Source organism: Crinia signifera, chromosome 12 (genome assembly GCF_055691185.1).
Source record: "Crinia signifera chromosome 12, ASM5569118v1, whole genome shotgun sequence".
In the NCBI taxonomy this organism is placed as follows: domain Eukaryota; kingdom Metazoa; phylum Chordata; class Amphibia; order Anura; family Myobatrachidae; genus Crinia; species Crinia signifera.
In genome coordinates this window covers 14,997,700-15,020,260 of record NC_139228.1, presented here as the reverse complement: position 1 = coordinate 15,020,260, position 22,561 = coordinate 14,997,700, and the positions used below count along the sequence as shown (strand labels likewise).

General features: G+C 49.5%; 1 protein-coding gene across 3 annotated transcripts in view; it reads right to left on the bottom strand.

Annotated features, from left to right (window-relative positions):
* The window catches only part of LOC146050076 (uncharacterized), a 54,665-nt gene that overhangs the window by 4,372 nt on the left and 27,732 nt on the right, over positions 1–22,561 (bottom strand). For all 3 annotated transcript variants that reach the window (XM_083166889.1, XM_083166888.1, XM_083166887.1), the window contains 7 exons: positions 16,398–16,454; positions 14,516–14,665; positions 13,404–13,494; positions 11,174–11,287; positions 9,228–9,335; positions 8,378–8,476; positions 7,988–8,089 (listed from right to left, as the gene is read on the bottom strand). In XM_083166889.1, coding sequence (XP_083023015.1) covers positions 7,988–8,089; positions 8,378–8,476; positions 9,228–9,335; positions 11,174–11,287; positions 13,404–13,494; positions 14,516–14,665; positions 16,398–16,454 — 721 coding nt within the window. The remainder of the gene's footprint in view (positions 1–7,987; positions 8,090–8,377; positions 8,477–9,227; positions 9,336–11,173; positions 11,288–13,403; positions 13,495–14,515; positions 14,666–16,397; positions 16,455–22,561) is intronic.

The following is a 22,561-nucleotide window of genomic DNA, read 5'->3' as shown; positions in this document are numbered from 1 at the left end:
GGACGACTAAGTCGCCACACTGCAAATAGCTCAGCTGTTGCGTCGCCCCGAACAGCCCAAGATGCCCCCACAGACCAAGTGGAATGTGCCCAAGTAGCGAAACCAGCAGGTAATAGTCTGCTTATTAACAGGCCAAGCTCTCTATTGAAACCCATGGAGGACAAAGAGTCAGATTTGCAAAAAGACTAAGGGCCTTATTCTGGTTAGGTCTGCGAAACGTACGTACGGTCCGTTTCACCGTACGTTTCCCGCACGCGGACATGAGCGAAAGTCCGTCCACAGAACAGCCGCATACGGACGGTCACAATCACCGACAATGGGGAGTGGCGTACACTTGAGCATACGCCACCGTATACGGACGGGTCTCCTCTTAGACACCGTTAACTGGCGTAGAACAGAGCGTACGCCACCATATACGGACGGGTCTCGTCCGTTTTCACACCGACATCTTCCGTATATCTGAGTGTACGCCACAGTGCACGGACGGGTCTCACCTTTATTCAATGGAAAACTCAGCGTGTGTCACCGATCGTGAGAGTACGTCCGTGCACGGTGGCATACCCTTCACATATATGGCACTGCAAATCTTGCCTTTCAACTAGAATTAAGACAATTAATTATTCTAACTGTTATTCAATAATTGTTTTCTATTAACTCAATTGTCTACCTTAATAAACACCCGAATAAAACAACTTTTTAACCCTCATTACATGTATAATTTATTATGTTCTAATGTTGCATTTTAATCACTATCTATGTGTCCCCACATTGGTTTTACTTTTAAATAAAGTTATGTTGGTGTTACAGTGAAAAAGTTGAAACAAAGTTGAGTGTCCTGCTTTTTAAAGTATACAAAAACACTGAATGGGTGTAGATGGTTATAAAATAACTACCTTGACATATATAAGCAGGTCTTAGAATGAATCTTACCTAAAATTAAAACAACCTTTACATGTAGAGAGGTGTAGAAAGATATGCTTCCAATGTATTTGAGGGCTGTGTGTGGCTTGCAGGTAGTGAAGTCATGGTTTTCACTTAATAGGCTGCAGCATTGCTTATTACATTCAGGTGTAGTAATCAGCGTTAATTAGCAGACCCAGGCGTCCGCTCTCATACAGTATCTCTAGGGATGGTCTGGAGCATCCGCCTGTTTTTGGCCCAAAATGCACGGTGCGTTCGCCGATCGAGCGGTTGTAGCACTGTACATTTTTGGTGCACACCCCCCGTGTACACCCATGTTTACCTCATTAATTCCGGCTGCTCCCCTAAAAACGCCCCCATGCCGCCCACAATGACCATACTCTTGCGGACAGGTTTTTTCGCACGGAGAGACCCGTCCGTGAGCGGTGTGAGGTCGCCGCACATGCGCATAGCGGAACCTACGCATGCGCAGATGAAAAAAAAACCCGATCCGCCCGTATACGGTCCCACCGTACAAAACAGAATAAGGCCCTAAATGCGGCGCACGTAGATGCACAGACGACAGTCAAGCAGGACCATTCAGGAGAAGTCTCTGGATCTCAACAGGCCGGAACCACAATCTCCTGGTTGACGTGAAACCTGGACACCACTGTAGGAAGGTGAGAAGAACGGTTCTAAGAACTGCCCATTCAGTGTTGAAGATCAGGAACAATGACCCACAGGACAGGGCTGACAAGTCAGACACTCTCCTGGCTGAAGCATATGCCAACAGGAAAACAGTCTCCAAGTGAGCCAACAAAGGTCCACTAACCTGGCCCAAACGGTGGGGCCTGAAAAGCAGTGAGTACCCGTGAAAGGTCCCAAGGGGCTATCGGGGGAACAAAGGGAGGCTGGATATGTAGGACGGCAACAGCGCCAACTTATGATGGAATAAGATGGACAAAGCTGAAACCTGTACCTTTAAAAGTACAGAAGCGCAATCTAGCCTCCAGGCCTTTCTTTCAAGCCCACCACATGTGATGGTAAGCCCCTGCCGATGAAAGTTTGCATGCCCACAGTAATGTTGAGATTACTCTTTAGCTAAAGCCTCTGGCCCTTAACAAGGAGGTCTCAACAGCCACGCAATCCAGGCCAGATGCTGTAAACCGGGTGTAGACATGGTTTCAGAGAGCAGGTCTGGAAATAGAGGTAGGCGGATCGGAGGAGCCATTGACAAGGTCTGTAGATCCTAGAACCATAACCGTCTGGGCCAATGTGCTGCCCTCCACCTCCATCACTCGCAAGAGGAGTGACAATGTACATGAGAGTGAAAATGACAGAGCCTGAAGATCTGAGAACCAGATGCGGAGCCACCAGGATCAATGTGCCCCCCTCCGCCTTCAGCTTGCGAACCACTCGCAGGAGGAGGGAGAATGGCGGGAAGGTGTACATCAGCCTGAACAGCCACGGGGCGGACAGGGCGTCCACCAAGATGGCGGCCGGGTCGTGAGCCCTGGATCCATAAAGAGGGACTTTGTGGTTGTGTTGAGAGGCCATCAAGTCCATCTCGGGTAAACCCCACCATCGTACCAGCATCTGGAACACCTCCTAATGGAGGGACCATTCGCCGGCATTCAATGTTGGCCGGCTTAGGAAGTCCGCTTCCCAATTCTGGACTCCTGGGATAAAGACCGCTTAAAGAGCCGGAATCTTCTTTTCCACACACTGAAAGATGCGGGATGCTTCCACCATTGGACCTGCACCGGGCGACCCCTCAGCCAGGGTTCCAGAAAGGCAAAGTGCTTGGAAGACCGCCCCCAGTTTGAGGATATTGATTTGAAGCTTGGCCTCCGAGGTAGACCAAAGGCCTTGGAACGACCTCTGGCAAGTGACCGCTCCCCAACCGCGGAGACTGGCATCCGTGGTGAGGAGGGTCCATTGGTGGATCCAGAATGGCCGTCCCATCGTGAGGTTCTGGTCCAGGAGCCACCATGAGAGAGAGAGAGACGGACTGTCGGCAATAAGGTTATCACCTGATATCGGAGAGAAAGGTAGGATCCTGACCACCTGGAGAGGATCTCCTTCTGAAGGGGGCGGGAGTGAAACTGGGCATATTCCGCCATGTCAAAGGCCAACACCATGGAACCCAGTACCTTCATGCAAGCATGCATGCATGGACACCCGTCGAGGAGAGAGCAGCCGACGGATTCGGGACTGCAAAGTCCGACAACAGTCCTTCGGCAGGTAGATCCTCTGATGGATGGTGTCCAACCTGGCCCCCAGGTGAACCATCGACTGGGCCGGAATCAGTGAAGACTTGTCCCAATCGATGATCCAGCCGTGTAAATTCCAGTAGCTGTATCACCAGTGTCAGGTGGTCCCGGAGAAGGTCTGCAGAATGCGCAAGAATCAACAGGTCGTCCAGATATGGGAGTATTCGGATACCCTGGCTGCGCAGACTGCTGCCCATCACTTTCGTGAATACACGGGGGGCAGTGGACAGAGCAAATGGTAGGGCCCGGAACTGAAAATGCCGGTCCAGGATGGCAAATCGCAGGAACCGTTGATGTTCCGGACGGATGAGGATGTGCAAATACGCATCCTGTATGTCCAGGGATGCCATGAAGTCCCCTGGCTGAAGGGCCAGGGCAATGGAGCGTAGGGTCTCCATCATGAACTTGGGAACACGTACAAACTTGTTGAGCTTCTTTAAGTTGAGGATGGGCCTGTAGGAACCGTTTGGTTTCCTGACCAGGAAAAGGCTGGTGTAAAACCCTGAACCCCTTTGGGCCAAAGGAACGGGTCTGATGAATCCTGTTTGGAGCAAACGTTGAACGGATTGTTCTAATGCTCTGCGCTTTTCCAGGTCTGATGGTAGACTCGTGGAAAAGAATGATCTTGATGGGCGATGCCAAAAATTTGAGTAGCCCCGAGAGACCACCTCTTGAACCCAAGCGTCTGTGGTGGATTCCAGCCAGATGGCCGAAAACCCCAACAGACGACTGCCCACCTTGGGATCTCCCAGGTGGGGGCCCACCCTGTCATGCGGAGTACTTGCCCACAGGCTTGGGGCGTCTGGTGGCCCAGGGACGCTTGCCTCTAGGACAGGAGGATCTGCCCCCCTGGGAAGATCTGGAGGAGAAGGCCTGTCCCCTACCACGGCCCTGGAAACGAAAGGACTGAAAAGCAGGCCGGGGTAGATGGTAGGAAGGCAGTTTTTGAAGCTGCCATCGTAGCAACCGTTTTATCCAGTTCAGGACAGAATAAGAGGGAACCGTTGAAGGGAAGAGCTTCCAAAGCCTTCTTAGAGTCAGTGTCAGCCTTCCAGGAATGCAGCCATAGGGATCTGTGAGCAGCCACTGCTGAAGCCGACACCCTAGAGGAGAGAGTAGCGGAATCAAGAGCTGCCTCGCCTAAGTAGAGGGCAGCCTGATGTATCAACTCTATAGTAGGCAACATATTTTCTGCTGGGGCCCCCTCAGACACCCCTGCCGCCAGGACAGCAGTCCATTTAGTTAGGCCCATAGCCACCCAGGCTGACGCCAGGGCAGGCCTGCCTGCTGCCCCAGACGTGGTGTAAATAAGCTTCAGGAAGTTTTACAACTACCGGTCCGCTTGGTCCTTAATAGACGCTGTAGGAAATGGCAACAGAGAGGCTTTTACCAGTTTTGCCACATGAGCGTCTACCCTGGGGGTCGTCTCCCAGTGGGTCCTTTCCTCCTGGGGGAGAGGATAGAGGGAGGAGAAACATTTGTGAATGACAAACCTCCTATTGGGAACCTCCCAAGCCTCCCTAATGACCTTGTCAAGGTTATCCGACTTGGGAAACAAAACCAAGGAGCATTTAGGGCGCTTAAATACAGGGCCCGAATCCGCAGGCGGATCAGCGTGGTCGTCTATTAGAAGGACCTTCTTAACCGCTGTAAATCAGGCCTGGCACATCGAGACGAGACGGGGGGGGGGGGTCCTCTCTAACGCAGGTGTCCCCTAAGTCAATGGCGACGTCATTGGCATCATCGACGGCCTCCTCCAAATAATCGTCATCCTGATCCTCTTCCTCCTCCAAATCACGCATGAGGAGGGGCCGGAGTGCCGCAGGTTTTTTTTTTTTTTTTTTAATATTAAATTTTTATTGGGTCAACAGTGGAAAACACATACATAAGAGGAACAGAGGCAAAACAGTGATTCTAACATAGAGTTGTCGAAAGGTAGTTCCACAAACCATACTATCTGTCTTGCACACTGGTTGATAATATTCGGATTTAACTGTGCCCCATGAATTACAATTGGAGACAAGATTACAATATCAAAGAAAAAAAGAAAGCTAGCGGAGAAAAAGAAGAGAGGACAGAAGAAAGAAGGGAAGACAGAAGAAAGGAAGACAGACACACGAGGGGATGGGAGGGGTATACGAGCACTAAGTCAGGGACATTGCATGATACATTATAAACATGAACATGTTGTGCCGCAGGTTTTTTAACTAAAGACCTGTGTCTATCTGCGGGCAATGAACCCTCCCCCTGGGCATCCAATGCTGGGGGGCTACACCCACCGCCGGTGAGGATGGCACGGGCTGCTGGGGCAGCGCAGCTGAGACTTCATCCACTAGCTGCGCCATCATCTGTACAAGGGATGAGACCCAAGCAGGCTCCTGAGAGGAGGCCGCAGGCGTGGGCAGCGGCTGCGCATTGTAGCAGCTTGCGCATAAGCCATCCTGTACATAGTCCAGGCCGTGCATGACCGCAATGCTGGGGCCTCCCCCCTCTTGGACTTGCCCTTGTTGGGCATAATTACTGTAAGTACAGGAGGGCTAAGTACAATAGAACACCAAATACACTGCAGCAGTTAATGGGTTAATAAGGTACACAGAAACAGCAAGCATACAAAGGCATACAATGCAATGAAGGCAAATGGCACTGGGCTCTAGCAGCAGCGATGGCTGGCTGGAGCACTAAGAAGCTGTGACCTGTGTCCCGCAGGAGAGGTACAGGGGGGACTTGCCCAAGCCTCCTGGCAGTGAAAGAGTGGAACCCCGGGTGGCTGAGAGCATCTCCGTGTCCCTCCTCACGTGCAGCCAGGCAGACAGGAAGGGATGTCAGTGGCGGGAACTCTCTGTGCGCCAAGCACAGTTCCCTGCCTACTGTCCCCGGGGGAGGAGCTGATGTGGGGGGAGCCACCTCCCCCTGCTTACAAATGACCCCCAGGGAAGATGTCCACCTGCAGCGCCGGTAAAATGGCGGGGATCCGGCGCGCGCCGGGCGGCCTCGCATACCGGCACTGCTGCCCACAAACTAGGATCCCTGGTGGTCCAGCGGGACGGCCAACCGCTTATTAGCTCAGCCGGCGGTCCCCCCCGCCGACTTATACAGCCACAATATGCCTCGCTGGGTGCACGTTTCCTTATGTGAAGGTCCCCGACGTCCGTTGGCGGCTGTCTGCTCCCCAGTGCTCGGGAGCCGCTGCAGGTCCCCACCCGCGGGTGGCGAAGCAGCACCAGACCCGGGTGATGGAGCCGACAGCGCAGAGGACCGCTCAGACCCTCAGCGCTGCTGCTCTGTCACTGAAAAATCTGTGTAATAAAAAATAAAATTGAAAATAAAGTTATGGCTGCTAATATAGCAGCCCCTCTAGTGGGTGCATCTTACTCCTGCCAGCACCCTAAAAAACTGAGGTCCTTGGCCTGGAGGCGGGGTAGAGGAGGGGAGGAGCCTGGCTGCCTGGGAGGCATTTAAGTTAACCTCTAGGGTGCTGGAGCTCTCCCACTCCCCACTGAAAAGCTGTGGCCCCTGATGTCTCCCGAAGGAGAAAGCGCACGCTCTCCATCCCATGCATCTACTGGAATAAGGGCGCTCTCCGGCCCACACGTCTACTAGAGTAAGCACATTAGCATTAACTTACATTATTTTCTGGTGCTGAGACCCCCGGCCTCACTCTGACAAAGTAATAATAAATTATAACTATAGAAACCTGACCATTTGCCTGAGAAAGTGAAGGTTATCGGTGATCTGCGTTGCAGCGATTTCCAAATGAGATCTAACATTGGAATTCATTTTTGTCTTATACTGGACATCAGTAGCATTAGCTTTGTACATGGTCTCTAATACCCCTTTTACACCAAAAACCCTGGTCAGACCCTGGTCTTTGAATGCCGGAGTATCCAGGGTCTGACCCTGCTTTATACCCCATTAACACAGCACTTTGACCTGGGTCTGCACCATTTACACTGAACCTGGGTCAGCCCTGCCTTAAATAATAAATATTATATATATATATATATTTATTTAAGGCAGGGCTGACCCAGGTTCAGTGTTTTTTAGGAGGTAGATGGGGAGTGCTGTCCCCGGGTGCTGGGAGGAGGGGGGTCCCTGCGGCTGCTGAGGGGAGGGGGGGTACCTATCAGCCTGAGGTCGGAGCTCACTCAGCGGAGGAGAGGATGTGCGCCGCTGCTGTACCACTCCACGCAGCCGCGAAGTTCCTGCGGCGAATGTACAGTCAGTGGCGGGGGTCCCTCTGGCGCATGGGAACTAGTACTAGTTCCTATGCGCTGGAGGGACCGCCGACACTGACTGTCTATTCGCCGCAGGGACCGGCTGCCGGGGGATGGTACAGCAGTGGCGCACATCATCCCCTCCGCTGAGCTCCGACCGCAGGCTGACAGGACAGGTACCCCCCCTCCCCTCAGCAGCCGCAGGGACCCCCCTCCTACCGCAGCAGCTGGGCACATCTTCCCCAGCACTGCACGCTGTGGACCCGCAGCGGGACCATTTACATGGGTCCTATCCGGGTTCTACCCAGGTCAGGACCTGGGTAGAGGACCCGTGTAAATGGGCACGGATATAACCCATTTACACCGCCGATGATCCATGTCTGACCCGCAGCTGACCTGGATTTTTTGGCGGTGTAAAAGGGGTATAACAGTGACAGCAATCTCCCAGGACAGATAGAACTAAGAGCTCCTGCAATGTATGCTGGGAAAGGTTCCTGAGTTTACCCACAGCAGTGATCTACAATGCACAGAGGACAATGCAGCATTATGTAGTAACATAGGCTAATATAGGTAATTATGTAGTAATATAGGATGTAATACCTTCACGTTTTCCGGCTCCTAGTCCAGAAGGTAATGTTGGCTCATGGCTACTGAACGGAGGTGCCGGATTCGTCTGGCTCTGGCTGTAGTGAGATCCGGATTCTGTAGATATAAAAGGTCTATGGGGTCACAGGAACAACAACCTGTAAAATGGCAGTTAGGAGCTGACTGGATGCTGCTTTGTCTCTCGACAAGGTTTAGTAAAAAGACTTCTGAAGTATACCAAGTGTTAATGCCTCCCTGCCTGCTGGACACTTGTGTTTTCCTAACTAAGCCCCGCAGGACAGAAAAACCTGAACAGGGGGGTGGCAGGGAACATCTCTCAGACAGCAGTATTCCCGGACTGGACTGCAATCAGGTGTGGACACAATCAGATGATGCTATAGATACCTGGATATATGTCCGTTCTTGACCCAGGCGGTGGTTTCTTCTTTTGACCCCGAAGGTGGGTTGGACGTTGCCATTTTCCTCTGGATCTGGTTTTATGACCTGCATGGTAAATGGCGGCTTCATTAGACAGATATCTGTGCTGTGCTAGAGCACGGGTTCTCAAAGTCGGTCTCCTGGACTCCACACAAGGCATTTTTCCAGGTCTCCTCACAGAATCAAGTACAATAATTAGCTCCACCTGTGGCTCTTTTACAACGCGTCAGTCAGTAATGAGTGCACCTGTCGGGTGACCTGGAAACCATGAACTGTGCGGGGTCCTGAGGACCGAGTTTGAGAACCACTGTGCTAGAGGAATCATCTCCTCCATTCTGAGCTGGCCTTTGGTAATGCCCATTGAGCAGGAAGTATAAAAGCATTATCCTTACAGAGGCAGATATGTGGGATAAATGGGATTTTCTATATACTTCCTCTTGGGGGACACTGGCTACATCGGGGAGTTGAATGCTGAAAGAGGAACTTCCTCCTACAAGTCCCATCATGCCTTGCCACAGTTTTGCTATTAGGGAATGCTAAAACTATGGCAAGGCATGCTGGGATGTGTAGTTTTGCAACAGCTGGAGGGCCACAGTTTGCACATGCCTGCTGGAAGGTGTAATGCTTCTTTAAAAGAAACTGAGAATTCCAGACAATTGCTGGCAGTAATCTCCTTGGCTAAAACAGTTACCAGAACCCTCTCCCCCTACTTACATAAGGACCAGGGGCAGGGATATCTGGACCAACAGGTAAACCAGACATACATCGTGGAGTGTTATTAACAACAAGTTTAGAAGAAGACATTATGAATCTATACCTGTACTGTTCAGTGCTCTGGAACCTTGCTGGTTGTTAGGCTTGCCGGCGGCATCTTTTTTATTTAGCTGGGCTGTGGCGTACCGCAGCTGCTTTATCATACGCAGTACTGCAAGGTAACACAGATGGTCACAGTCCATTACAAAAGGAGCAACCATCGCACATTTATGATAAATATAATAATCTGAAATGTGTCCACATCTTCCAGAAATGTTTAATTACATTTATTATACTTTTATTACATTGTTTGGGTTTTGCCTCGATGCAAGCTTTAACCTGACCTTAATGGGCGAAGACAGCGTGATAACAGCAGGAATCTCCCATCACAATGTGCGCAATACAGCATTTGAATCCACCCCACAGAGTCACTTCTTGTAACCTTACACTTAGAGAGGGGTATCCTATTCGGCCCGTTTCCATCGTGTTTTCCGGGGCTGCGATAATATCGCCGTTTTCACACCCGGTAACCGGCCTTCAGGCCCGATGTTATCACGCTATACTATATGTATTTTTAAAGATGCATTTTTGGCCGAAAACCCGGCAATCAGGTGAGCCGTGGGAGTGTACTTTTCGGCTTTTCTCACAATATAAGAAGGGAATCACGTTCAAAACGATTTTAGGTATGGCCATCATTGCCATAGTGCAACTGGCCATCGATAGTGGTAAACTATGCAATAGGTGACCATCGATATTTTTACCTATGGATGCTCATCCATTGTGTTTGACTGATAGGCCTGTGGGCCAATCAAAAAACAGGGAGGGGGCTTCGCGAGTGACGCGGGAGGAGCTATGCTCCGTGCCTCTGCACTTTAAAAAAAGTGTGCCATCGATGGAGGGAAACTATCTGGTTCTCCCCCATCAATGGCAAAAGTATTCAACATCGGCCATAAACCATCAATGATTTCACACTATCGATGGTCAATCCATCCATAAGCGACTTACCAAGGTCAGCCATTAATAAGTCGACGTCTCATAGGTTGACATCTTACTGCTCCCCAATCTGGTAGCACTTAAACCCCATTCATACCCATCACCCCTCAGTCTGTCTGGCACTGCTAGCCCCCATCAGCCCCCTATCCATGACGTTTATCATCCCCATACCTGACTAAATCCAGACACCCCAAGCCTCCCCCTAGTCACCCCACAGACTGTCTACACTTAGACTTCCTGTTGATAGCGGTTAGCTGGGGTCTATTTTTTTACCATGGCACTACAAGTACCAGAATGATCTGGCACTGTGCAGCGCTATGCTAGCGTTGCAACAGCCATCGCACTGCTGCTTACCTGAAAGGGTGTACTCCGTACGCACCCCCATACCCATAAACATAGACGCCCCAATGTCTATCTCTAGTCACACCTAGTCAAACCATGGGGTAACAATTTCAGTGAATGTATATTAATAAGGGGTGATGTCCAAAAAGTGAGGAATAGGATACCCCTTTTAGTAACAGGGGGGCACAAAGGTGAACATTTATCAGTGAGCTTTAACTATTTAAAACTCCCTGTGCATGGTAATTGATACTCCAGCCAATCATCTCCCAACTGTCATGTTTCAAATACATATCAGTTAGGAGCAGATTTGGCTGAAGCACCATTTACCATGCACAGGGAGTTTTAAATAGCGAAAACTCATTGATAAATGGGAAACCTAGCTCCTTATGCTAGAGGAGAAGTAGTTTTACGACGGAGAATTAGTGTAATTCAGGACCAAAGAGAACCTCACCATTGAAGGGGACAGATTCAAGAGCTTTTTTGGGTTTTATATCACCCCACCATTTGCAAAGCCAAAGAAGTTTCTGGATAGAAACAGCAGCCCCACTACCCAACACAGGGGGCACCCAGAACCGGTAAGCAGAATAAGCTTTAAAGGGGAAGGGCGGCGGTCCTAGGTAACGATCTGGGTTCTAACTGTGAGGGTGCTTCCAATAAGGCCTCATTGATATATACCTCCGGGGTTGTCCGTTTTGAATTCACGCTGCTTTGTCGGCTTCTTGGCAGCACCTTGTATACCCTGCTGGGATCTGGCCGACTGCACCTGGTTTAACACCGGAGGTCCTGTCCCTTCAAAATAAATTAGGTTATGGAATATTAATTCTACAATTATAGTAAAAATAGTAACCACAATGTGTCCGCATCATCCAGAAATGTTTGGTTTAGTTTTAGTTTATTGGTAGTTTTACATGTCGCCACTGCTGACAATGCCTGGGGCACTATATGCAAATGAGCGAAAGAGGAGTCCCTATTTCAGGTGACACACAGGCGGGTAAGCAGTGCAACAAAGCAATGAAGAAAGCAAGTCAGGTGGCTGGTTGAATAGAGAGATGAATCAGCAGCAGTAGAAAGAATAATGCCGCTGAATAGGTCATTAGTACAACCTCATCCAGAATACTGTGCCCAGTTCTGTATAGGTCACTGGTGCGGCCTCCTCTAGATACTGTGCCCAGTTCTGTATAGGTCCCTGGTGCGGCCTCATCTAGATACTGTGTCCAGTTCTGTATAGGTCCCTGGTGCGGCCTCATCTAGATACTGTGCCCAGTTCTGTATAGGTCACTGGTGCAGCCTCATCTAGATACTGTTCCCAGTACTGTATAGGTCCCTGGTGCGGCCTCATCTAGATACTGTGCCCAGTTCTGTATAGGTCACTGGTGCAGCCTTATCTAGATATGGTGTCCAGTTCTGTATAGGTCACTGGTGCAGCCTCATCTAGAATACGGTGTCTAGTTCTGTATAGGTAACTGGTACGGCCCCATCTAGAATACTGTGCCCAGTTCTGTATAGGTCCCTGGTGCGGCCTCATCTAGATACTGTGCCCAGTTCTGTATAGGTCACTGGTGCAGCCTCATCTAGAATACGGTGTCTAGTTCTGTATAGGTAACTGGTACGGCCCCATCTAGAATACTGTGCCCAGTTCTGTATAGGTCCCTGGTGCGGCCTCATCTAGATACTGTGTCCAGTTCTGTATAGGTCCCTGGTGCGGCCTCATCTAGATACTGTGCCCAGTTCTGTATAGGTCACTGGTGCAGCCTCATCTAGATACTGTTCCCAGTACTGTATAGGTCCCTGGTGCGGCCTCATCTAGATACTGTGCCCAGTTCTGTATAGGTCACTGGTGCAGCCTCATCTAGAATACGGTGTCTAGTTCTGTATAGGTAACTGGTACGGCCCCATCTAGAATACTGTGTCCAGTTCTGTATAGGTCACTGGTACGGCCCCATCTAGAATACTGTGTCCAGTTCTGTATAGGTCACTGGTACGGCCCCATCTAGAATACTGTATCCAGTTCTGTATAGGTCACTGGTACAGCCTGATGTAGATACTGTGCCCAGTTCTCTACAGGTCACTGTATGACCACATCTAGAATATTGTGCCCAGTTCTGTATAGGTCACTGGTGCGGCCTCATCTAGAATACTGTGCCCAGTGCCGTATAGGTCATTGGTGCAACCTCATCTAGAATACTGTGCCCAGTGCCGTATAGGTCATTGGTGCAATCTCATCTAGAATACTGTGCCCAGTGCCGTATAGGTCATTGGTGCAATCTTATCTAGAATACTGTGCCCAGTGCCGTATAGGTCACTGGTACGACCTCATCTAGAATACTGTGCCCAGTGCCGTATAGGTCATTGATGCGGCCTCATGTAGAATACTGTGCCCAGTGCCGTATAGGTCATTGGTACGGCATGATCTACAGTACTGTGTTCAGTTCTGCATAGGTCATTGGTACAATACATTAGAGATGGTACAAAGAGCAGCTAAAATTACAAAACTTATCTGGAAAGACTAAAAAAATCTCAGTATGTTAAGTTTGGAGCAGAGAAAGGAAAGGGCGGACATGATAGAGACGGTCACATGTACCAAGGCTCAGGAGGAAAACATATTAGAACACGAGGACATGCCCCGACACTGGGGGGACACAAGACCTCCTGTTGGATTTTGTGATCAGCACAGATGGAATTGGCGGCATCAGCTTGTGCCTGGTCTAGATGCATCTACAGCAGGGATAGGGCTACTGTAAGTGTGCATGGATGAGGACCATTACAATAAGAGTATGCACAGAGGTGCTCCGCTAGCAGAGGTGCGTACAGCTCCACACATGGGCGACAATACGCATTTAGTCCTGAGCTAGGACAGGCAAGACCATAAGAAATCATTTCCATACAGGCGTGTACACGGCATTACCATTCTTGTTCTGCTGGTGTGCAGGTGCAGCTTCCTGCGGGTGGCTTCTCTTCCCCGGTTGCTTGTTACCTGTAGCGACGCCTGCAGGTTTCTATGGAGACAAACACAACCGGTTACATAGCGGGAAAAGGCAAACCGGTTGAGTAGTGCTGAACTGGTAGTGTGTGTGTGTGAGCTGGCCCGGTGACTCAGCAAGCTGCCCGGCATCACACTGTCCGTTATTGACAGTCTGATGCGATTTCGGCCTCTGGTAATGTGGGTATTCAATCTAGGATTCAGATTGTCAGAACGCCCCAACAGTCAGAATCCCAGGCAGTGTTCGTTCAATAGAAACTCGACAGTTGGTATTCAATGTTCCGACTGTCGGAAAAGTCCAAGGTTTAGAAAAAATGGCCGCGGATTGGCAAAAAAACGGCCAAGAATTCAACAATCCGCTGCCATTTTCAACAAAACGGATCTGACTCGTCGGATCTGTTTTGTTGGAAACTGCCTTCAATGCCATCAGAAAGGGCAGCATTGCATAGGCGACGGCTGCTATTTCCGCCAGCGGGAATAGCGAACTGGATTGAATCCCCTCCCCCCCACCTTGACCGATGGTGAGTGATCCGGTGTTCTAAGATACAGGTTGGATCGCTAACGCAGCAGCTTGTAACAGACGCCTCTTGCTGCATTTCCATACAGCGCTAGCCAAGGGAGCTGCAGTGATCGCGCCACCTTCCTCATTGGAACCAGGCCCAGTGAGCTGCGCCAATACACATAAATACTATTAAGATGGCACAGGACACCCTGATGTTGTAGAGCCACCATGTGATTGGTAGTAACACACTGGTTTCTGGTCACATGAGATTACCGGGTAAGCTAGCTATAAAGCAGCCCCAGGCTGTTCAGCAAGAGGACAGGCAGGAAATCCCAGGTGGCTGGCTCCAGGTATAGGAGAAGAATTAACGGCACCTGTAATTGCTGACTCCCCCTCCAACACCCCATAAGAAAACACTAGTAAGCTGATGGCATTGGTAGAGACCCAAGAAATCATCCATTATAAAATTGATCATAGCTACAGCCACATCCATAGTATTCTATGTGCATTTGAAGACAGACAAGACAGCCAATACCTTTTGGCCTTCTTGCACTTTCCTTCGGTTTTCAGAAATGAGTATTTTTAATACTTTCAGACGCTTGTATTGTTCCAGCGCATTGGTCAGGCTCTGTGCGACTTCCAGGATAAAGGTGAGGTCTCCCTGGTTTTCTACAGAGTAGTTTTCCTGCAAGAGACAGTTGCTGGATGTTAGCAGTGAAGAGCAGGTGTAGGGGAAATGCAGGCACATGGGACATGCAGCAACAATGCAGTGTTCATCACTCAGACTATCACATACAGGTTGTTTTCTAAACCAGCCATACAGCTTACCAATTTCCCCACTCTCTGCCAGTGGTTAGGTGTATATGGTTATGTCTGTGTGTTTGTGCCAGTCTTCTACTCTCCTCCTTGGCCCTGCTGAAAAATCGATACCCAATATATCTGCAGATATATCGGTGCATCTGGCTTTGCATAAGGGCGACCCTTCTACATGGATTGACTACACAAATGGGGATTATTGCCTTACCTGTTAAATTCTTTATTCTGAATCCATGGGGGACACTGGGTCTGTGGGTATAGTGGGAGATCCAGGAGTCTGGGTACCAACACAGGCTCCTCCTCCCCCATACCCCACGAAGCTGGAAAGCAAGTTACACTGAACAAGCCCAAGGAACAGGAATGGAAGGAGACCAGCACAAACACACAGATATAACCATGTAAATCTAACTGCTATGGAATCAGGAACCTTCAACAAGCCAAAGGATTGAGGGCAGGCGCCCAGTGTCCCTCATGGATTCAGACAAAAGGATTTGAAAAAAAGTATGACAAAAAAAAACAAAAAAATGACCCCTCTTTCCTCCATGGGGGACACACTGGGACTGTGAAAAGTCATGTTACAGGAGAGAATGTTGATGTGCAAGATTAAAAATCTGATGCCCAATATGCCAGGGGACATGTTATTGTGTGGCATACCCAGCATAAGTTTGCACAGTCTTGTACTGTAGAAGAAGATTGTGCTAGTGAGGGCAGGTCACAGACAGAGTTATATAGAGGGAGGAGCAAGGTCTCCCAGCAGCACAGTGTATATCAGGAGATCATTGATGTGTCAGTGAGGACAGTGCCATGATGTGATGTGAGGAGGGTAATGTAGGCAGCAAGCAGTGACGTGCGGTGAGGTCATTGCCTGGGGAGGCACTGACCTCACCGCACGTCACTGCTGCAGCGGCCGCCCGCCGCCGGTACATGCGCGCCCCACCTGCCCTCCCACCACCCGGCGGACTCACCTGTCAGTCATCTTCTCGGCGGTGACGGCGGCCGGTCCCGGTGAGTGACAACGGCAGTCTCCCAGCAGGCGCCGGACTCCGCGCTGCTGCTGCATCCTCTCACGGTCCTGCATGTGTGATTGGGCCAGCAGATCCAGTGCTGGATCTGCTGTCCAATCAAATCTGGGGGCGTGCGTTTATACTGGTGCCGCTGTCATTGCGGCACCAGTATGAATGCCGCTTCCCCATTCATATTCAATGGGCTTTTACAGCCCATTGCTGCACCCTGCCCACCCCTTCCCGCCCCACGCTGCCCGGAATCTCAATGTTAACAGCGGGAGGCACCTCTCACGCTGCCTCCCACCCTCACATGCAGCAGTGTAAGAGGATGGGAGGCAGCCGGAGAGGGAGAAATGATGAAAATAATAAAAGAAGATATATAAATATCTTCTTTTTATTATTTTCATCATTATGACAGGGGAGGCTCTGCCTCCCCTGCCTGCACGTCCCTGGCAGCAAGACGCCACAGACAGAGTTATACAGTGGGAGGAGCAGGTCCCCAGCAACACAGAGTATATCAGGAGATGAGTGATATGTGTTAGGGGCTGCATGTAATATGGTCAGCAACAATATGAGGAGGAACTGGAAGTCACGTACCAAGAACTCAAACAGCTCTTCATTGCAACAGAAACTGTCCACGTCACAGTCAGGTTCCTAGGGGGGAGATAAACATACATAAAATCACATGACATCACCCTAAGTTATTAGGTATTATGAATGATCAGAGACAGAGTGAGACAGCGTTGTGTCTGCAGTACACAATGGACATTGGCGGTGTCTGGTCTAGTACAAAGCAGTAATGGGTAGTCCCCTACCCTAAATCCCCTGATCTCTAGTATACGTAGACTGTGCTAGGCAACTCCGAAATACCAAGCCCATGGCCCGATCCTTCACCGAGAGCCTAGGTTGACACCTATGCTAAAGTATAATGACACGCCCCTATTGCCTCAGAATGGGCATTATTGTGCGCCATCCCTTTGTATCAGCGGGTCACTAGAGAAAGGAAAGGTTTATAACCAATCCTGCGGGTTTTCAGGTGGAAATGTATTATGCAATATTTGGGACTGACGCGTTTCTACGCTACCTGTAACCATGCAAAGTCCTACCAAGGGCATCCAGGTGGGTCTTCTGGCAATTGAGCCTCATTATCCTCCCGCCTGGTGAGTCAGTCCCCTGGATACATGACTGGCCCTCCACAAGCACTGCACACTCTACAGCTCCCAACTACATAGACCTAGAATGAGCACATTTGTAGAGTGTACATTTTGTTGGGCTTAATCTAGTGCCACCTAGGCTACACTATGAGCAGACTGGTCCTTTGCTCAATGGCCTGGTGTTATCCCCGGCCTGACTTCCTCTCCTAGCAGTGTCTGGCAGGAGCCCCACAGGACTGGCTCCTACCAGCGCTCAATGGCCAAAGATGTAACTACGGGTGGTCGGAAGCAGCTTGGAGCATGGATCCAGGTAGGAATGAAAGGAGATCAGGGGTCTGTGATCACTACTGTATTTCAACATGGTCATTATGTCGACACTGTGAATGTTGACAGTCACAATGTCGACATTACAGAGCGAGGAGGGTTAAGGTGGCCATACACCTGCAGATTTATCTTCAGATCTGGCTGGTTGGAACAAAAACATGGTTATGGATGAGAGCAAATGACAGTTGACCATTTGCTTGGAAATGCTGGAAAACTGACAAACATTCAGAGATGACCAGATTTTTGTTCCAACCAGCCAGATCCGAAGATAAATCTGCAGTTGTATGGCCACCTTTAGGCTTCGGCGGGTTTGTGTTCTAAGAGCATAAAAATCTAAATTTTGGCATGCACGATATCATTAGGAATATACCAACGTAACCTCCATGTAGACCAAGGGTAGTCAACCCTGGTCCTCGAGATCTATCAACAGTTCATGTTTTCCAGGCCACCTGTGGATCGGTAAAATGTGCCAGTTAGGAATGAATGCAGCACATGTTTGAAAAGGTTTCAGTTGGTAATGACTGCACCTGTGCACCAGCTAGGTGGTCTGGGAAACATGAGTTAGTAGTGACTGCACCTGTGCACCAGCTAGGTGATCTGGGAAACATGAGTTAGTAATGACTGCACCTGTGCACCAGCTAGGTGGTATAAGAAACATGACAGGTAGTAATTAGTGCACCAGCTAGGTGGTCTAGGAAACATGAGTTAGTAATGACTGCACCTGTGCACCAGCTAGGTGGTATAAGAAACATGACAGGTAGTAATTAGTGCACCAGCTAGGTGGTCTAGGAAACATGAGTTAGTAATGACTGCACCTGTGCACCAGCTAGGTGGTATAAGAAACATGACAGGTAGTAATTAGTGCACCAGCTAGGTGGTCTAGGAAACATGAGTTAGTAATGACTGCACCTGTGCACCAGCTAGGTGATCTGGGAAACATGAGTTAGTAATGACTGCACCTGTGCACCAGCTAGGTGGTATAAGAAACATGACAGGTAGTAATTAGTGCACCAGCTAGGTGATCTAGGAAACATGAGTTAGTAATGACTGCACCTGTGCACCAGCTAGGTGATCTGGGAAACATGAGTTAGTAATGACTGCACCTGCGCACCAGCTAGGTGGTCTAGGAAAGTACGGATTATTACCTGTTCGTACGATTTCCTCTACTCCTCCATGGCAGCCAACCTCTGGGTTCTCTCCCTATAGGTAGATATCTGGAAAGGAAAAGAAAAGACACCTCCCCTATATAAGGACTGCCCCTTTCTAGGCTCAGTGTCTTTCAATTATACAGCTTCAACATAACATTTTTTTTTTCAGTTGCTCTTGGGCGGGAATAATGCTGCCATGGAGGAGTAGAGGAAATCGTACTAACAGGTAATAATCCGTACTTTCCTCTACCTCCCCATGGCAGCCAACCTCTGGGTGATACCCTAGCAGTTACTTCACTGGGCGGGCTTTAATTTAGGATTATCTTATACAATCATGATATATATATAACAGGCAAATAAGACCACCAAAAAAGAAAAAGGATACAAGGTTCTTTTCACCTCCTCTTCCTTGTCATTTACTTTCTGCTTTCTTTTTTTTTGTCATAGCGCCACCGCGCTAAGAATCCTTCTCCCAAACTTCACGTCACTTGACGACCCTACATCCACTCTGTAGTGTTTGGTGAAGGTGTGGGCTGAGGCCCAACATGCTGCTTTACACAGCTCTTCCATTGAGGCTGCGCCCCTTTCCGCCCACGACGCTGCTACTGCTCTCGTTGAGTGCGCCTTGATACCTTCGGGCGGATCTATTTTCTTAATCCTGTATGCCTCTGCTACACATGACTTAATCAACCTGGCTATAGTTGTTTTGGTGGCCCCCGTACCTTTGTTTCTTCCTTCTGATATCACAAAGAGTCTCTTAGTCTTCCTCCATGGCTCCACCCTCTTCAGGTATATCAATATCGCCCGTTTGACATCTAAATTATGCAGCCTGGCCTCCTTTTCGTTCGTTGGCTTGGCGCAAAAGGTGGGCAGCACCATCTCTTTATTCACATGAAATTGTAACACCACCTTTGGTAAGAAGTTAGGATTTGTCCTTAAGACCACTTTGTCGTCAAATATGTTCAGAAATGGCTCCTCGGCCCAGAGAGCCTGCAATTCTGACACTCGCCTTGCAGATGTTATTGCTACTAGAAATGCCACTTTTAGCGATAGCATCCTGGTGGACACCTGCTTCAACGGCTCGAATGGCTCTTCCGTCAGAACGTTCAAGACCATGTTAAAATCCCATGGTGCCATGGGGCTGTGGAACGTTGGCCTTATTCTCTTCGATGCTTGCAGGAACCTCTGAACGTACTTGTCTTCCGCTATTCTAATGTCCAGCATAGCTCCTAAAGCCGCCACTTGCACCTTTAAGGAGCTTACTGAGAGATTCCTCTCTAGTCCTCTCTGCAGGAAGTCCAGTACTGAAGTGACCAGCTTGTGGTCCCTACCTTCCCTTTTACAGAATTCTGTATATGCCTTCCATATCCTGTAATATGTTCTCGAAGTGTAATATTTTCTGGCCTTCAGCAGGCTATCCACGACCTTACTGGAAAACCCTCTTGCTACCAGGTTTCTTGTCTCAGCAGCCACGCCGTCAGATTCCAATGGTCGGGTTGCCTCTGCACATGAGGACCTTGCCGTATTAGGTTCTCCATGTCTGGTAGTTTCCAAGGTGCGTCCACCGCCATCCTGATCACCTTGGCGAACCAGGCTTGCCTCGGCCAGTAGGGCAGGACCGCTATGACTGTCACCCGTTCCTGTTGAATTTTGTTCAGCAGCCTCGGTATCACTGGGAAGGGTGGAAACACATATGCCAGGCCTGTCCCCCAACTGGCGGTTAGGGCATCCGCCTGCCATGCCCCTTGTTCCCAGTGCCTTGATATAAATTTTTTGGCCTTTGCGTTGTACCTGGTAGCCATCAGGTCCACCTGTGGAACTCCCCAATGACTTGTCAGCATGTCGAATACTTGTGGGGACAACGCCCACTCTCCTGGTCTTATTGACCACCTGCTTAGCACATCTGCTCGCTGGTTCTCTTTCCCTGCGATAAACACTGCTGACAAGCTTTGGACATGTCGCTCCGCCCACTGAAGCACATTTGCCGTCTCCCTCATCATTTCCCGTACCTCCTTGGCGGTTTACATACGCCACTACTGCTCTGTTGTCGGACCGGATTACTACTTCCTTCTGCCACAGTCGTCCCTGAAACGCCCGGCATGCCATCATCACGGCCCTCATCTCTCTTATATTTGAGTTTGCCTGCGACTCAGCTGGTCCCCATTGACCTTGGGCTGTTCTTTTGCCACACACAGCTCCCCATCCTGACTGGCTGGCGTCGGTGGTAACTATTATCTGCTCCCTTTTTGCAAATGACCTCCCTTGCTGCAACCTGTCTGTGTCCATCCACCACCTTAGGTTTTCTTTTGCTCGTTTTGACAAGGAAATCCTTTGCATGGGATTTTTCCCGTCGCCATCCCACTGGGATAGAAAGCACGTTTGTAGATCTCGTGTGAAATCTGGCCCATTTGATGGTGTCTAGTGCCGCCGACATGAGGCCTAAAACTTTTAAGCAGTCTCCTGCGCACACTAGCCTTTTTCTCAGAAGCTTGAGTACCTCTGACTTCAATTTCTCCTGCCTTTCTTGTGTTAATCTGACCTTCATGGCTTCTGTATCTATTATGACACCCAGATACTTTGCGGTTTTTGTTGGTTCCAAGTGGCTTTTTTCTCTGTTTATGAGCCACCCATGATGCTTTAGATACTTCATTACCTTCTCTATGTTCTCTTGCCATTCTTTCTGTTTTTGCCATAATCAGCAAGTCGTCCAAATATGGCCATATTGTCACTCCCTCTTTTCTCAAATTTGCTATGAGCACAACCAAAACCTTTGTGAAGGTTCTTGGGGATGTGGATAGGCCGAACGGCAGAGCCGTAAATTGGTAGGTAACCCCTTTGATTTTGAATCTTAGGTACCTTTGGTGCTGTTGACATATGGGGATGTGCAGGTATGCGTCTTTTTAAGTCTATCGTTGTCAAAAAAGACCCTTGTTTGACGTCTGGGAGGATGGACCTTATCGACTCCATTTTGAAGTTCTGGGTTTTGACATATGTATTGTGTCTTCTTAGGTCCAGAATGGTCCTGAAGCCCCCTGTTGATTTTTTTACTACGAAAAATCTGGAGTGCCAACCTTGGCCTTCCTGATCCTTGGGTACTAGGATTACTACCCCCTGAGAGATCATAGTCTGCAAACTGCTCATTAGCGCCTCCCTTTCTTTCGGGCACTTTGGCACAGGGGACTCTTCCATCCAGTTTCCGGGTGTCACTACGAATTCTATTGTAGCCGGTGGAGACAACTTCTTGCACCCACCGGTCCTCTGTGGATCGGAGCCAGGCTTGTTTGTACTCTAACCACCTGCCCCCGACCCTGTCCCTGGCGTCATTGCGATGACTGCCTGAACGATAACCTTCCTTCCTTGTTTCTTTGACCTCGAAAGGAACTCAGATTCCCAAACCAAGGCCGTCTGTAGTTCCTTTCTGGCCTGTAAGTTCTCGCCTCTCTGAATTCCGATTGCTGGAACCTCTGGGACCTATTGAAGGGCTTCTTTGCGCCCCTGTCCTGTGGTAACCAGGAGATTTTCCTCCCGACACCTTTGTAATGATGTCATCGAGTTTTTTTCCGAATAGATATTCTCCCTGAAATGGCAGAGACACAAGTTTATTTTTTGATTGGGCATCGGCTGCCCATGGTTTTAGCCACAAGGCCCTTCTCACCACTGCTGCATTTGCGTTGACTCTTGCTGCCAACCTGACTGCATCTAGTGACGCATCGCACACAAATTCTATCGCCACCTGCATATTCTGCACTATCTTCAGAAGATCTGCTCTTTTTATGCCATCCATCAGATCCGACTCTAGGTCCTGACACCACGACCTGAGCACTCTTGAGGTGATCGCAATTGCTGATGACGCCTTTATCGCCGCCCCCGATGTCACGTGTTTTTTACGCAACCCCATCTCCATTTTGCGCTCCATGGAGTCTTTGAATATATTGGCGTCCTCCAACGGGAGCATCGTTTTCCGGGATATGCGTGCGATAGCCGCGTCTACTTTCGGTGGTTCCTCCCACATCTTTACCTCCTGTGGTTCGAAGGGATACATTTTGTTAACCCTTAGTGCACCGCCACCTTTTTATCCGGGTGCGCCCATTCGTCTTCTACTACTTCTTTAAGTGTCAAAGACAGCGGAAATGTT